This window comes from Zea mays, chromosome 1, assembly GCF_902167145.1.
Source record: "Zea mays cultivar B73 chromosome 1, Zm-B73-REFERENCE-NAM-5.0, whole genome shotgun sequence".
Classification (NCBI taxonomy): Eukaryota; Viridiplantae; Streptophyta; class Magnoliopsida; order Poales; family Poaceae; genus Zea; species Zea mays.
The window spans coordinates 42905366-42921814 of record NC_050096.1 but is presented as its reverse complement, the minus strand read 5'-3'; the positions used below and the strand labels follow the sequence as shown (position 1 = coordinate 42921814).

The 16449-nt window shown below is 50.0% G+C and overlaps 2 protein-coding genes across 5 annotated transcripts; one reads left to right on the top strand and one right to left on the bottom strand.

Annotated features, from left to right (window-relative positions):
- The first annotated feature begins 6219 nt into the window (after window positions 1-6219).
- Window positions 6220-12040, top strand: LOC100272262 (probable GPI-anchored adhesin-like protein PGA55). Of its 4 annotated transcripts, none has more exons than XM_008656137.4 (5): window positions 6220-6557; window positions 7316-7372; window positions 7464-7689; window positions 7810-10072; window positions 10225-12031. In XM_008656137.4, the coding sequence occupies exons 2-5, from the start codon at window positions 7349-7351 to the stop codon at window positions 11222-11224; spliced, it is 3513 nt and encodes a 1170-aa protein (XP_008654359.1). In that variant the 5' UTR covers window positions 6220-6557; window positions 7316-7348; the 3' UTR covers window positions 11225-12031. The 4 variants fall into 4 exon arrangements, with proteins under 4 accessions (XP_008654359.1, XP_008654351.1, XP_035820345.1 ...); XM_035964452.1 differs by having other exon boundaries at window positions 6244-6557; window positions 7325-7372; XM_008656129.4 differs by having other exon boundaries at window positions 6232-6557; window positions 7325-7372; window positions 7464-10072.
- Window positions 12041-13409: 1369 nt separating this feature from the next.
- Window positions 13410-16146, bottom strand: LOC100285138 (uncharacterized). The gene has a single exon (NM_001158032.2). The coding sequence runs from the start codon at window positions 16097-16099 to the stop codon at window positions 13574-13576; it is 2526 nt and encodes an 841-aa protein (NP_001151504.2). The 5' UTR covers window positions 16100-16146; the 3' UTR covers window positions 13410-13573.
- Window positions 16147-16449: the final 303 nt, after the last annotated feature.

Below are 16449 nucleotides of genomic sequence, written 5' to 3'. Positions count from 1 at the left end.
AAGGGTTTTTGTTAGGTTATGACTCAAATACAAAGGCGTATAGAGTCTTCAACAAATCATCGGGTTTGGTTGAAGTCTTTAGCGACGTTGTATTTGATGAGACTAATGGCTCTCCAAGAGAGCAAGTTGTTGATTGTGATGATGTAGATGAAGAAGATGTTCCGACGGCCGCTATACGAACCATGGCGATTGGAGAAGTTCGGCCACAGGAACAAGATGAACGAGATCAACCTTCTTCCTCAACTATGGTGCATCCCCCAACTCAAGACGACGAACAGGTTCATCAACAGGAGGCGTGTGATCAAGGGGGAGCACAAGATGATCACGTGATGGAGGAAGAAGCGCAACCGGCACCTCCGACCCAAGTTCGAGCGATGATTCAAAGGGATCATCCCGTCGACCAAATTCTGGGTGACATTAGCTAGGGAGTAACTACTCGATCTCGATTAGTTAATTTCTGTGAGCATTACTCCTTTGTCTCTTCTATTGAGCCTTTCAGGGTAGAGGAGGCCTTGCTAGATCCGGATTGGGTATTGGCCATGCAAGAGGAGCTCAACAACTTAAAGCGCAATGAAGTTTGGACACTGGTGCCTCGTCCTAAGCAAAATGTTGTGGGAACCAAGTGGGTGTTTCGCAACAAACAGGACGAGCACGGGGTGGTGACGAGGAACAAGGCTCGACTTGTGGCAAAAGGTTATGCCCAAGTCGCAGGTTTGGACTTTGAGGAGACATTTGCTCCTGTGGCTAGGCTAGAATCAATTCGTATCTTGCTAGCATATGCCGCTCACCATTCTTTCAGGTTGTACCAAATGGATGTGAAGAGCGCCTTCCTCAACGGGCCAATCAAGGAGGAGGTGTACGTGGAGCAACCCCCTGTCTTCGAGGATGAACGGTACCCCGACCACGTGTGTAAGCTCTCTAAGGCGCTCTATGGACTTAAGCAAGCCCCAAGAGCATGGTATGAATGCCTTAGAGACTTTCTAATTGTTAATGCTTTCAAGGTTGGGAAAGCCGATCCAACTCTTTTTACAAAGACATGTGATGGTGATTTGTTTGTGTGCCAAATTTATGCCGATGACATAATATTTGGTTCTACTAACCAAAAGTCTTGTGAAGAGTTTAGCAGGGTGATGACGCAGAAATTCGAGATGTCAATGATGGGCGAGTTGAACTACTTCCTTGGGTTCCAAGTGAAGCAACTCAAGGACGGCACCTTCATCTCCCAAACGAAATACACGCAAGATCTGCTAAAGCGGTTTGGGATGAAGGACGCCAAGCCCGCAAAGACTCCGATGGGAACCGACGGACACACCGACCTCAACAAAGGAGGTAAGTCCGTTGATCAAAAAGCATACCGGTCAATGATAGGGTCTTTACTTTACTTATGTGCTAGTAGACCGGATATTATGCTTAGAGTATGCATGTGTGCTAGATTTCAATCCGATCCTAAGGAGTGTCACTTAGTGGCGGTGAAGCGAATTCTTAGATATTTGGTTGCTACGCCTTGCTTCGGGCTCTGGTATCCAAAGGGGTCTACCTTTGACTTGGTTGGATACTCAGATTCCGACTATGCTGGATGTAAGGTCGATAGGAAGAGTACATCGGGGACGTGCCAATTCTTAGGAAGGTCCCTGGTGTCATGGAACTCTAAGAAACAAACTTCCGTTGCCCTATCCACCGCTGAGGCCGAGTATGTTGCCGCAGGACAGTGTTGCGCGCAACTACTTTGGATGAGGCAAACCCTCAGGGACTTCGGCTACAATCTGAGCAAAGTCCCACTCCTATGTGATAATGAGAGTGCTATCCGCATGGCGGAAAATCCTGTTGAGCACAGCCGCACAAAGCACATTGACATCCGGCATCACTTTTTGAGAGACCACCAGCAAAAGGGAGATATCGAAGTGTTTCATGTTAGCACCGAGAACCAGCTAGCCGATATCTTTACCAAGCCTCTAGATGAGAAGACCTTTTGCAAGTTGCGTAGTGAGCTAAATGTCTTAGATTCGCGGAACTTGGATTGAATTGCAGCATACATGTGTTTATGCCTTTGATCATGTTCATTCTGCATTTTGTTGCTTATTGTGGTGCTCAAGTTGTACAAACACTCCCTGGACCTCACAAGTCTGTTGCAAAGTGGTGCATATGTTTAGGGGGAGATATGTTACAACTTGACCCTTTGAAGACTAACCATGTGTTTGAGTTTGATGATTTAGTCTCAAAGATGGATTGAAAGGGAAAAAGGTGGACTTGGACCATGAAAGACTTCCACTGCACTCCGATGAGAGGGTAACTTATTCCAAGTTCATCTTTAAACTCTTATTGCCTATTTGCTCTTAATTGAAGATTTTGGTGAGGCAATGGGGTTAAAGGGCCAAGATTGATCCAGTCTTGGTGTTTGATGCCAAAGGGGGAGAAAATAAAGGCCAAAGCAATAAATGGATCAGCTACCACTTGAGAAATTTTGAAAATAGTAGAGTAGAGCTTTTGGTTTGTCAAAACTCTTAATTTTGAAAATAGTAGAGTAGAGCTTTTGGTTTGTCAAAACTCTTTTGTTGTCTCTTTTGTCAAAAGTTGGCTTCTTGTGGGGAGAAGTAGTGATTATGGGGAAAAGGGGAGTTTTTGAAATCTTTGATCAATCTCTTTTGGAATGACTCTCTTTATGCTTCAACATGTGTGTTTGACTTAGAGATAGAGATTTGAGTTTGATTTGCAAAACAAACCAAGTGGTGGCAAAGAATGATCCATATATGCCAAAATTGAATAAAACTCAAATTCATTTTTATTTGAAGTGATTTTGCACTTGTTCTAGTTGCTTTATGTTGTGTTGGCATAAATCACCAAAAAGGGGGAGATTGAAAGGGAAATGTGCCCTTGGGCCATTTCTAAGTATTTTGGTGATTAAGTGCAAACACAAGTGCTTAAATGTGAATCTATGCCCATGGATGAACAAAGTGCAAATCAAGAGTAAAGGTATGTTACTAAGCCTTAGTACATTGGTTTTGTGTACTAATATACTTGTCTAAGTATCTGAAACAGAAAGAAGAAGAAAAGAGAAGAGTTGGCTGTATACAGCCAAGAGGCTGTTTCGGTCTGGGGCACCGGACTGTCCGGTGGTGCACCGGACAGTGTCCGGTGCGCCAGGCTGCCTCGGGCGAATAGGCCGCTCTCGGGAATTTGCCGACGGCGTACGGCTAAAATTCACCGGACTGTCCGGTGTGCACCGGACTGTCCGGTGAGCCAACGGTCGGCCGGGCCAACGGTCGGCCGCGCGATCTGCGCGGGACACGTGGCCGAGGCAACGGCTAGAAGGGGGCACCGGACTGTCCGGTGTGCACCGGACATGTCCGGTGCGCCAACGGCTCCGCGTCTGCCAACGGTCGGCTTCGCCAATTAAGGAAGGAAATCGGGCACCGGACACTGTCCGGTGTGCACCGGACTGTCCGGTGCGCCCGACGACAGAAGGCAAGGATGGCCTTCCAGATTTGTTCTCAACGGCTCCTAGCTGCCTTGGGGCTATAAAAGGGACCCCTAGGCGCATGGAGGAGACACACAAGCAACCTTAGAGCATTCTTGATCATCCACACTCAGTCTTTGCGCATTCGTTTGTCATTCTAAGTGATTCGAGCTCCGTTCTAGTGAGAACCCAGAGATAGTCTTTGAGCTCGATTCTTGGCCGTGTGTGTGCGCATTTTGCTGTGGATTTGTGTGTGTTGCTTCCCTTCCTTACTCCGTGATTCTTTGTGAACATCAAAAGTGTAAGGGCGAGAGGCTCCAAGTTGTGGAGATTCCTCGCAAACGGGATAAGAAAAGAAAAGCATAACACTGTGGTATTCAAGTTGATCATTGGATCACTTGAGAGGAGTTGAGTGCAACTCTCGTCCGTTGGGACGCCACAACGTGGAGTAGGCAAGTTTTGTACTTGGCCGAACCACGGGATAAATCACTGTGTCTTCTCTGTATTGAATTCTTTGTGATTATCGTATTGTGCAAGACCTTCTCTCTAGCCACTTGGCGATTATTGTGCTAACACTTAACAAGTTTTTATGGCTATAAGTTTAAGTTTCACAGGATCACCTATTCACCCCCCCTCTAGGTGCTCTCAGCATCGTAAACCGCACTATAAAGTTTGAATATAGAAAATTAGTGATGATGATGGGTAAACTAGAGATTGAATAGAGACATAGATTAGATATGTGTTGATTTTAGAAAAACAATAAATTTGATTTCATAATTTTTAGGTTGCGATAAATGTATTATAAATGCATAAAGATTAATTTAGATTTAATATATTTTTGAAAAAATGCATCTCTACTATATACTTAAAGCATCAGTTTCAACGGTAATTCCGTGCCATTTTTTTACAAAAAAGTCACTATATTTCTTATAAATCAACTCAGTGTAAATATTAAAATCGATGCATCAGATGAGGTATGTTAAAAAGCGATGCGCAGAAGGCGGGGTTTGAACCCACACCCTGATGGAAAAGGGTGGAAGACACTTTGGCCAAATTGTCTAACCAGTAGAACATCATACTCAAGTGTTTATAATATTAAATATAAATTGTACATATATATATATATATGTTTTTTTGTAAAATTAAAAAAATCGTGTCGGACCGAGCCAGCACTACGGATCGAGGCTACGGTCTAAGCACCACACGACGCTCGTGCTGGGCTGGCCCAGACACTATTAAATAGATCGTGCCTCGGGCCGACTCGCCAAATATGGCCAATTTGGACATTTATACATCCGCACAATAATGATAGACCTCGCCTGAGTTACCACCACATCGTTCGTCATTATACTTTTTTTTTCTCCCCTCTCATGCGTCCACCTTCGCGCCACCCCATTCTTGTCAGAGGGCGTAGGAGCAGGCGCCTCCTCCCCGTATTCGTACGACACCAGCCCCGACATCGATTCACACAATGACTATTGCACGTCCACGAGGACGTTTCAAATCATGCTCACACTATCGTTTTCGTCGTTGTCGGACGTCCTGTTCGTCTTCCCAGCCTTCGCTCTGTTCTTCCTCCCCAACCTGCTGCCCACAGTCGCAGCCGCGAGCCGACCGATGCTCGTCGATGCGGGTACAGGGCGAGTCGGTCATGCTCCTGGCCTTTCTCCGTGCGTGATGTCGAGGAGGACATGGTGACGCTTGTCATGCTTAGGTTATCTTAGTGACGAGGAGTCCAGGTATGAGATATTGGACAACTAAGACCCGTAGCGTGACAGCAATCGGCATATGCTATAGAGTTGGTGGTGGTGTTGTGTCGCTTCGGCGGGTCCAGGGCTGAGAAGACACTCGCATTCTCTCGCCCTTCTCGGACTGACGCTTGGTGCGGGTGCCTCTTGGTTTGGAGCTGCTCCGGCTGTGCTCTTTCTCCGCTTGCATTCTCTCTCCCTATATATTTAGCGGTATACTACCTATGTCGCCTTCAGATGACCAGGTCTTCGTCGTGTCATTCTCCAGCAACGAACAGGTATGCCCGCCTCTTCCCTTGCCCCTCCTGCTCTACGAAACTTTGGAAGTGGGGGAGGCGAGTGATGATGGTCTCTGATTTGCTGCCTATAATATCCGTGCATTCATAAAAAATATTATGCGAAGAGTGAAAACAACCAATAAAAAAATCTTCAGATCTTTTTTGGTGGATAGTTTATATGGGTATTTGTAAGCCGTCGCAACGCACGGGTTATCGACTAATACTTCTTTATCGTCGGGAAAATAGTAAATAAATACAATAATTTTTAGAACGGTCTAGAGCGATCATAACGTTTTCGTTTTTCTTTCCGGATTTTTTTTCATATTTTCAGTATATATTTTCATTTCTGTTCAGCTATAAATTTTCATAAAATTTCGAAAACCGTTTCCGATAACCGAAAATTACGGCGTTTGTTTTCATCCCTACGCGCGTTTCGCGCGTCTCACATCCGAAAGCGGCGCTAGCGGTAGCGCGCAACGCCGGCGCAACCACTCCGCAGTCCCCAGTCCCCACGTGGTCCGCGCCCATCGCCAGCCTCGCTGACCTAGCCCACGGATCGAGGGCCCCGCCGGAAGATAAATTATTTGGGCGACTAAAGAGGCCTGCCAAAGCGATGCGGACGGCTACAGTAAACCGGCAGCACCACGTGCCGCGCACCCGACCGCCAGATGCGGCTGGGCGTGGGGCCCACAGCGGCGTGGTGGGGACGGGACTCGACTACTCGAGCAAATTCCGGGAAGGCACGCACCGCATCTCAAGACGGCTATAAAAAAAAGAAACAAAATCCGGCGCCGCAGTTTTTCGTTTGGGAGGAGAGGGAGGGAAGGAAGGAATCAGATTGGCGCAGATGAGGCTGGAGGGAGAAGGGAGGCCAGATCAGTTCACCAGTCGACGAAGCAAGCGGCAGGAGGAGGCGGACTAGGGAGTGGTTGGCGCGTCGCCGTCGCGAGCCAGTGAGCTGCCTAGGAGCGCTCCTTTTTAGTCGCTGCGACGCCCGCGCCTGCGTAGGCGCCGTGTGCTCCTGCCGGCCGCACTGAGCGTGGCGAGCTCTGGGCCAGACTCGAGCGATCTTATCAGGTAGTTCATTGTATTTCGCCATTCGTTTTTCCATTCTTTTTGACGTCCCTGTGTGAGACGATGCTGTTTGTTCGGCCCCGGCGAGCGGAGCGGTGGGAGAGGTATACGAGATTTGTGTTGATTCCCCCCTCCCCCACAGTTTTCTCGATCCATCTCGCTGAAACTTGGCCGCGGGTAGATATCGTGTCGTCTTGTTCAGATCGCTGGTTTCCCCTCGACCTCGACGTATATTGGGATGCTTCTATTCCACGCAACCGTGCGATCTTGTTGCTCTTGGCTCTGTGGCCGTGGATTCCATTTCTGCGTTTGGGGAAAGTTCTTTTGGCTGCTCACTTTGCGCTGCACGGCAGCAGTGTGAAGGACTTGGTTCTTCAGCTACTCTAGCGCTTTGATTTGCTTGGGGTTACTAACGATTAAGTGAATGAATCAAGCTGCGGCATCTGGGAAAGAATTGATGGCATCTGGGAAAAAATTGATGGCACTAATCGAATCTTTCTGTTCGTGTTCATCATTAACCCAGTAGATTCGTTTGTATCTACCTTCTGCCAGTCTACTAGGACTACTTAGATAGTTTGATTATTTCTGTATAAAACTCGTACTATCTTTTATTTAACACGGAAATAAACAATTTGCTTCTTTTCTATTAAGAATAGTTTTTCTTCTACCCTATTATCTTCCTGTTTATCGCTGGCTGATACGCGATGCACTGTGCCTTTAATTCTGCTTAATCTGGGGAAACTGACAACGATTTGTACCAGAGGACACAGATTATCAGCTGATTGTCACGGAAGATGTCGCTAGCCAAGAAAGAAGAGGTACTCAGAAACTTCCTCCTCTGAGGTCAATTCTGGTTGTTTGAACGTCTCTTTCACATTTGCCTAAAATTTTTGGGTGTTCTATGAGCAGGTTTGCAGTCACCGACTTGTACCGCGCTTGGACGAGCCTGCGGTTGGTGTGCCTATTAAGAAGAGGCCATTTTTCTTGTCTGACCGATCGGTTGCATCTGCCATACCGCTCTCGACAAAGCCCCCATCTCCAACGAATACAATGCCTGTTGCTGCTACAGGGTCAGGCTGCCGCGAGGAACCCTTCTTCAACATCGCTAACTCAGACAGAAAAGTCATCACCAAAGGTAAGGGAATCCCTGACACTCAGATCCAAGACCATGTCAACACGTCGCTTACTGCGCTATCCATGACCAACGGCAACGGGGTGCTATTTAATGCATCAAGTGAGATCCCTTCTATTGCAGACAGTGCTACAAGGACGTCTGCACCCGATGATGAATTGCAACTTCAAAATTTTTTGGCTCTGGATTTACAGTTACCATCTCGTCAAAGTGGCAAAAATAATAACTATAGCTCTCTTAGGAAGGATGAGAAACTGGGCCAGAGTCGTTCGGAACACTACAATAACGTTCCTGTTGCAAATGAAATCAATGCTTCTGGGAATAGTATTGTTGGGAGATTGCCTAACTTGGATCTGAATATACCTCCGGACCCAGCTGATTCACTTGAAGGTTTGCCTAAAATGCATGAAAGTGGGAGTGGGTTCTATCATCATAGAACAATTCAACATCAGAAAGCTCAGGTGACCCCAGCCGCAGCCATTTCTACGATAAACAGTGGGATAGGTCGAAATATGTGCAGTACTCTGAACATGTCTAATTCATATGGGCTTTCTCATAAGTCTGGACCAGCTGATGTTACCTTAGATTTACAACTTAAACCACCAACTAGACCTGAGCTAGGGATAAACTGGAAAGGACTTGCTCCTGCTCCAGAACTGAGTCTCTCTCTATTTGGTAAGCCTATGGACGAGCCTGAGTTTCCTAGCACCCCCAATGCCTTATTTCATTCTGGAACTGCTGGAAGTTCCAAAAAGGTCAGTGGGGAGGCTGCTGCTACACTTGGGTCAGATAAGGCACCAGTTGAGAAGATTGTAACACCTGTTCCCTGCAATGTAAATCCTCTGAATACTACATCAGCAACTGTTTCTGGAATTGATCAGCTGCCATCTAATAATTTGGTGAAGAAAGAACCTGAAGAAATATCCCAGCAGCATATTATTGACGGCGCTAAAAAGCCAAATCCATTAGAACGACAAAGTGTTGGACAAGTTATCGGTTGTGCTGAATCTGAAAAGACGGACAGTGCACCCCAAGGTGCTCGTAAAATTGGGTTTGATTTGAATTCTGACATCTTTGCAAATAGTAGTATCCATAATGAGTCTGATGTAGCAGCAGTTGATGCCCCAATACCAGCTAAAACTTTACCTGATACTTGCCATGATACGAGCATGCCTGCTGTTCCTGAAGTAGACAAATTTGTGAAGCATGAAGAATCCACAAGTGCCACCCTCAGTCCTGTTGTGGAAACAGGAAATGGTCATACTACACTGTTGGTGGAAGCAAAATCACAGCGTTCGCAAGGTAATGTTGCTAGCCCTGCTGTTGGGTTATCTGAATCCTCCAGCCAGCCCACCGTTTCTACTGTTTGCAAGCCAACAGCCGGCCATATTCGTGCTGATGAGGATACGAGGCAGAGGTCTTGTGATACTAATGAATCTTGCGGTGCATTACCAAGTTCCTCCAATCCTACAGTTGAACCTTTGCCTTCAAATTCTCTGGGGAATGCTATTGTTGATGGTATGTCACAAGGAAGTGCTGAAATGGACTGTTCAGATGATGATGTTAATACTGTTTCACGAATTCCAACTACAAATAAGCCTCATGATGAGTCATTGGGGAATGTCCCAATCAGCAAGGATGGTATCAATACTAATAATAACTTAAGCATAGAGCTAAAGAAAGAACACGACAGTGATATGCATCAAGATTGTTCATCTATGACAAATAAGGTTACTATTGATGCTATTGATGGTGACAAGTGTATTAAAACAAAAGTTGGTGTTTTCAGCCATGCAGGTCAGCAGGGGTTCCGAAATGAGGTTTCTGCTAGCGAAAACTCTAAAGACAAACGCTCTTTGAATTCTGAGAAGAATACTCCAGTAAATAATACTGACCATAGCATGCAAGATGCTAAGACTGCTGCAGGCTCCAGTACCACAGATCTCCAGAAGTCATCAGCTTTGCCAAAATCTGCTTCTCCTAAAATGCAACCTACTAAGCAACCTCCTAAGACTTTAGATAGCCGTCTTGGGAAGACTAGAAGCCCAGATATAAAGTCAGAGATGTCTCAAAATGGTATGCAAGCTGGGAGCTGTAGTGAGAACCATGCAAAACTTGCTGCTTTGAAGACAGAGCATCAGAATGAAAGTGAAGAGGTCGGTAGACACTCTGATTTGCACCCAAGAGACTCTGTCCTGGGTGAAGACTCAGAACTTGATGGTGCTTCAAGCAGTCAACAGCATAGTGAATATAGCAAGAAGACAGCTTCTGAAAAGTCAGAACGTGACAAATCCAAACCTGACTCTTGTAACATATCTGTTCAGAATGAAAAAGATGGACAACTTGGGGCAAATTTGAGAGAACTGGGGTATGCTTATGTGAACAGGTATGTTTCGTGCCATCTGTTTCCTTTGTGGGATACTACAGTAATCATGACTCAAGGTCCCTTTGTGTATGGTGCCTAGGTGTGCATGGTTTTATGTTTGGCTTGAACTATAAAAGGTTTCCCTCCTTTTCTCCATGTGGCATTTTTTACAGGAATGAAAGATGGGAGAGGTTCATGGAGTCTGAGAGAGAAAAGAGCAATGGAGAATGCCATGGTGGCAGACATGCATCTGACGTTATGAACAAACGAATGACAAACCACCGTGGTGGTTGGCGGGGTGCTGGATCCCGTGGCCATCTGAGGAACTTCCGAGGTCCAAGAATGCGCAATGAGTTTGCTGATGAATCTATTGGTGGCAACAGGCACTCATTTGAAGATGAACCTGGGCACACCCGAGGTCCACATAGGAGGCGGCATTCACCACCACATGGCTGCCTCATGAGAGATACGGACATTGACGAATTCTACGGAAGAGAGATTCCAGAGTATAGGCTGCCGGCCCGTGGACAAATAGAAGATCTCCCAGATAGCATGATGGACGACAGGTTTTTTATGCCGTATTCCCATAGACACCGTGGTCAAGGTGATCATGGGTTCATCCACAGAGACAGAGACAGGAGTCATTCGCCTGCTGCACAGAGAAGGGTTGGCCATGTGCATTTCCATCGTGGACGATCACCTGAAGCGATGCGCAGATCACCACCGCCGGTAATGCGAACTGACAGAACATACATGCCTCACCGCCATCACAACGGAAGCCATGACGAGAGGGGTGCCATGCAAAGAAATGACAGGAGGTGCGCCATGGAAGGTGATGCCTCAGGCTTCGAGCCACCGCTACATCCCTCCCACCTAGCTGAGTTCCATACAGTAGAGGAACTTGTGGGCAGAAGGAAGTATAGGGAGCGGAGACCATATCTTCATTCAACGGTGAGTGACGAAGACGAGATGCTCCCCTACCGCACGGAGGATGACATGGAGTTTGCTGAAGGAGGTGCTGGTCCACGAGAGCACAACGGCGGCTTCAGGAACAGGATGGGGCACGACAGGGCACGAGGGGAACAAGAGGACGGGTACAGGCACCGCCGTGGCGGTCATCAAGGGTGGCGAGACAGTGACACAAATGACAGACCAAAGAGGAGGAGGTACTGACCTACTGCACTCACAGCTTGACCGGCTAATGAAGACGACGTCGTTGGCCTTTGGGTGGACTGGACTGGCTGATGCATCTGCCACAGATCTCGGTCTCAGACGAACCCAACACCTTTTTGCCAGCGTCTCCCATTCCATATATTGCTTTGTTTTTGCTGCATTATTTTCTCAGGACATGGTGCTGCAGCGTCTAAAGCATACTGCTCCCTCCCTCTCTCTATAGTAACCCTGGGTCCTGCTCCGTTTACAAGCCGAGCTGCTAGTACATGTGGATGATGAAGGGTGGGTGGAGACACTGAACATTTTGAGGCCAAGGTCAAAGTGAAATAAGAACCCCCCCGGCATGTGCTATTTTTGCCCTGGGTGCTAGTGCGGCCCTTGTATTAAAGACCGACTTGTCTCTATAATTTGGTTTCGAGTTGATGTGAGTACAGCTGCTGTGGGACCGACATTCCATGGAAAAGGTGAGCCGCGCGTGAAGGCGACAAACGCCACTTGGGTGAAATTTCACATGATCTCTCGAGTGCCCTCCGTGGAACTGGATGGAGCTGCGAAGCTGCTGCTGCGTACTCGAGGGATTCGTTGTCCGTGGGGGCTCGACAGCTCCAGCGATTTGGCATCTTCATTGTTCTCTTTCTGTGGTCCAGCTCCAGCCATACAGGCGTTGTTGTGCCGCTGTCGTACGCGACCCGAACGCGAGCGCGATGAGAGTCGATTGGTCTGTCTGCCGTCGCTTTGACCGGCGTTGCGCTTGATGGTCAAGTCGTCGCCTGCGCATAGCAAATCCACACGTCTGCTTGGTGCTTGCTTTCTCGAGATTAATCTCGCTATTTCTCAACAACAGCATCACAAAGCATTTTTGCCCAATGTGACTTCTTTCCTCGAATTCCTGGAAATTTCCCAGTTCTCGCAACCACGTATATGTATTCATGCGAAGGCGCATCAAGATGTAAAGTTTTACAAGAAATGATGCATCCTGGTCCCTACCGGAACAAAAAATCGCGGCAACACCATTTCACTTTGCCGGCGGGCCGGGCCACCTGCTGATCAGCTCCTTCTCATACTTAATGGTGTACGCCTGCAGGAGCAGCGTGGCCGGCTGGTGGTACTTCGCCAGGGCCTGCCCGGAGCCTAGCTGCACTAGCCGTCTTTTTTGCTTTTTAATCTTTTTTCGAAACATTTTTGTAGTTTAAATTCAAAAAATAGACCTTTATCTCGGCGGCGTCATCATCATTAACGCGGATGTTACATGTCTCGGCGCCAATATAAATAACGTCGAGATCTCACTCGCTCAGATGCGCTAATTTGGCATGTACGTGGCAGGGGTTGGCACATCATTATTGGCGCGAAACCCTTTATCCATCGCCGGCCCCTCGGCCTCTTTGCAGCGTGTGTGTGCAGTGTGCGCGACCTCGCATAGGGCAGCTGCTGTTCACGTTTCTTTTTTCTCTCTTTATGTGAAGAGTCTTGTTTGGTTGAGCTCCTTTCAGGAGCTTACTCATTCTCGTACCTATATTTTAGGTGATTATATGAGTGAACTATTAGACATGTTTTGAGAAACTGGTTTGTAATTGAAATCTTTTAGCAGAAAAAAAGGTTCAACAAGAAAACCAAGAATAAGTTTTGGAGTCCTCGAATCCAAAAACCAAAAAAAGGAAAAATCAAATCTAAACGTTAACATACTGAACTTAGGACGTGTTTAGTATGATTTTATTCTACCCTAGAGCAACTCTACTTTAAAATCAGCCCCACTGCATAGTTTAGATCGTTTTTTTATAACGAGAGTAGCAGAGACGGCTAAATAACTTCAAACTCCATATCTGGATTATTTTTTTAAATTTCGGAGCGGTAAAAGAGATACTTGTACTTCATCTCTATAACTCTATAAAGTTTGAACTCTAGAGTTATGCTGTTTGACAGACTCTGACTAACTTGTACTAAGAGTTTTGCTTTAAAGTCATGCCAACACGCCCTTAAAATCTATGAAGCTCCGATCCAAATTCCAAAACCATCTCACTGAGATGCTCTAAGATCACACGCCTTTGCCTTTCGACGTCCATCAGCTATTTTTAGTGCTATATATAGACCTGCCATGTTCACGATCACCCCCGAACAAAATCAGATCGGCAGATTCTCATGCAAATTTGAAACACCTTCCGCGAGAACAATAACAGAGAACCATCGTACAAATATTGTCTGTGTTACAGTTTGACTTGCCACGAAAACTTACAGCTTACAAGCAAATTTACACGCGATAAAAAGCTCGATCGAGGAAGAAAATAAAGGCAGAGGGAGCAACATACAACCAGCCCCGTGCATACCGATCGCACCAGCAGGACGAGGAACCGCTCACCTCCTCTTGTTTCTGCTCCCGAGCAGCAGCGAAATGTAGAAGAGGATGCGGAAGAGGAACCCCCAGGCGACGGTGATCCAGAGGCAGTCCCACTTGGTGAGGTCCGTCACGGCCTGCTGCGCCAGGAAGTCCGGCCCCGTCGTGATGCACGTGGCCGTGCCGATGTCCACGCCCAGCGACTGGCTCATGGCGCGCAGCACCCGCACCTTGAGCACCGCCGGCAGCACCGCCAGCGGCGTGTTGTCGAACATCTGCACGCCCCGCACGAAGCACCGCGTCGGGTCGCTGAACTCGTTCTGCATCACTGCCTCGTACGGATACTTCACCAGCGACAGGTAGTGGAACCAGAGCCAGTAGCGCGGGATGCGGTCCCGGTTGATGAAGAAGCCGCTGAACAGGAGGAAGTAGGCCAGCGTCGACACCACCACGGGGAAGCCCAGCATCACGTTCGTCACCACGCCGGAGAGGAACGTCGCGAACCCGGACCCCGCCCAGAAGGAGGCCAGCACGATGGCCACGAAGAAGAAGAACCCGTCGGCGCCGCCGGCCAGGCCCACGGCGAAGAACGTCGTGAGCGCGAACGCGAAGGAGAGCACGATCAGCGACGGGAAGCCGACGATGGTGTGGGAGAGCACGTACGAGGACCTCCGGTACGCGTTGTAGGCCGTCTCCCTGAGGAAGATGTAGCGCTCGTTGAGGAACACGGGCAGCGAGTCGGAGCAGGTGTAGAACATGGTGGACATGGCGATGGCGAAGAAGCCCAGGCGCTCCTGGACTCCCTTGGGGGAGTCGTCCAGGCGCCAGAAGATGGTCGCCAGGATGAACCCCGTCACCATCACGGCCGCTAGGCGGATGATGAAGATCTCCGGCGTGCGCTTCGTGTTGAGGAACGCGCGCCGGGTGAGCACGCCCATCTCCACCCAGAACGGGTTCGCGAACTTGGACACCGCGGCTGCGGGCGCCGACTCCCCGGCCGAGTGCACCGACACGGATCCGTCGGTCGCGCCGGACACGAGCTTCCCGCGGGAGATGCTGGCGCTGATGGCCTCCTTCAGGGACAGCGACGGCTTCTCGCCGTGCCCGTCGTGGTGCTTCGCCTTGGGGGCCGTGCGCATCTGCCATTTCTTGTTGTGCTCCACGAGGTCCGTGGCCCCGTCCGGCATGGTCTCCAGCTCCCTGATGAGGTCGAGCGCGAACTCCGTCGGGTTCTCGTTGCCAGGGATGGGCTTGCCGAAGTCGTTGAAGAAGGACGGCAGCGCGCCTGGCGGGCCGTAGTACACCGTCTGGCCGCGGGAGAGGAACAGGAGGCGGTCGAGGAGGCCGAGGATGCGGTAGCTCGGCTGGTGGATGGACATGACCACCACGCTGCCGCTCTGCGCGATGCGCTGCAGCACCTTGACCACCATGAACGCGCTGGTGGAGTCGAGCCCGGAGGTGGGCTCGTCAAGGAACAGGACGATTGGGTCGTGGATGATGTCCACGCCGATGGACACCCGGCGGCGCTCCCCGCCGGACACGCCACGGTGGCCCTCGTCGCCGATGATGGTGTTGGCCGCGTTGCGCAGGCCCAGCTGGTCGATGAGCGCCTGCACGCGCTTCTTCTTCTCCTTGGTTGGCAGAGAGCGGGGCAAGCGGAACTCGGCGGCGAACATGAGCGTCTCCTCCACGGTGAGCATCGGGTACAGGAGGTCGTCCTGCATGACGTACGCGGAGATGACCTTGAGCAGGTTGCTGTCGAGCGACTCGCCGTTGAGCGTGACGGAGCCGCGGAGGCTCTCCTTGACGATGCGGTTGGCGAGCGCGTCGATGAGCGTGCTCTTGCCGGAGCCGCTGGCGCCGAGCACCGCCATGATCTCGCCCTCCCTTGCCTCGCCGGAGATGTTGTCCAGCAGCGTTTTCATCCGGGACACCTCGGGCTCGGCCGGCTCCCCGGCCCCGCGGCGGAACGGCAGCACCGGCAGGCACGGTCCCCTCTTCCGCTGCTTGACGCTGTACGTGAGGTCCGTGAACTTGAGCACGAACGGCAGGAGCGGCCCGTCGCCGCCGCCGCCGCCTATGCGCTCGCTCAGGTCGCTGCCGGTGGACCCCGGCACGGAGCCGCCCAGCTCGATGGTGTAGTGCGAGTGCGTGGGCGAGGACGTGGGCGACGAGGCGTCGCTGCGCGCCTCGTTGACGCGCTTCAGCAGCTGCGCGAGCGTGAACGACGACTGCTTCGCCGGCGGCGACGGCTGCGGCTGCATGAGCAGGCCGCTGTGGTGCGGCTGGTGGTGGTGCATGTGCAGGAGGCCGCTCCGCGGAATGTCCCCGGCCTCCTCCATCAGCGACGACCTCCGGTCAAAGAATGGCAGCTTGTCGACGAACCGCGACATCGCCGCGCCCAACTCACGTACGTGCTCCTCCACCTTCTCCTCGCCGCCGGCCGGCACCCCACCTCTCTGCCTGCCGCGGCGAGCGAGATATAGATATGCGGGCTCTCGATCGGCGTTGGCTTGGACTCTGAGGATCACACTGCTAGTAGCCATTCTTATAGCTCCATACTGGAGCAGTCAAAAGCGGCTCGAGGTTGGTGAGGGGAGATTGGCTGCCCGCGGCCCCGCTCTGGGTTTTTTTTCTTGTTGTTAGTTGGAATCGGTTAAGTTGCCGCGGCCATGGATGTGGGGAACCAAGGAGGATACGAGGGGGTTAGCTTGGGTTTAGGAGAGAGGGGTCAAGGCGGTGGGTGCGGTGGGTGGAGCTCCCTTCGCCCTCAGCGTGCCTGCCTGCGTGCGCGCAAGTTTTGGCGCGCGAGGTGGTTAAGCGTCGCTCAGCCAAAGTTCACCAAATGGGCAGCTAACACCAGCGTAGGAGAGCACCGGGCTATGGGCAAAAGTAT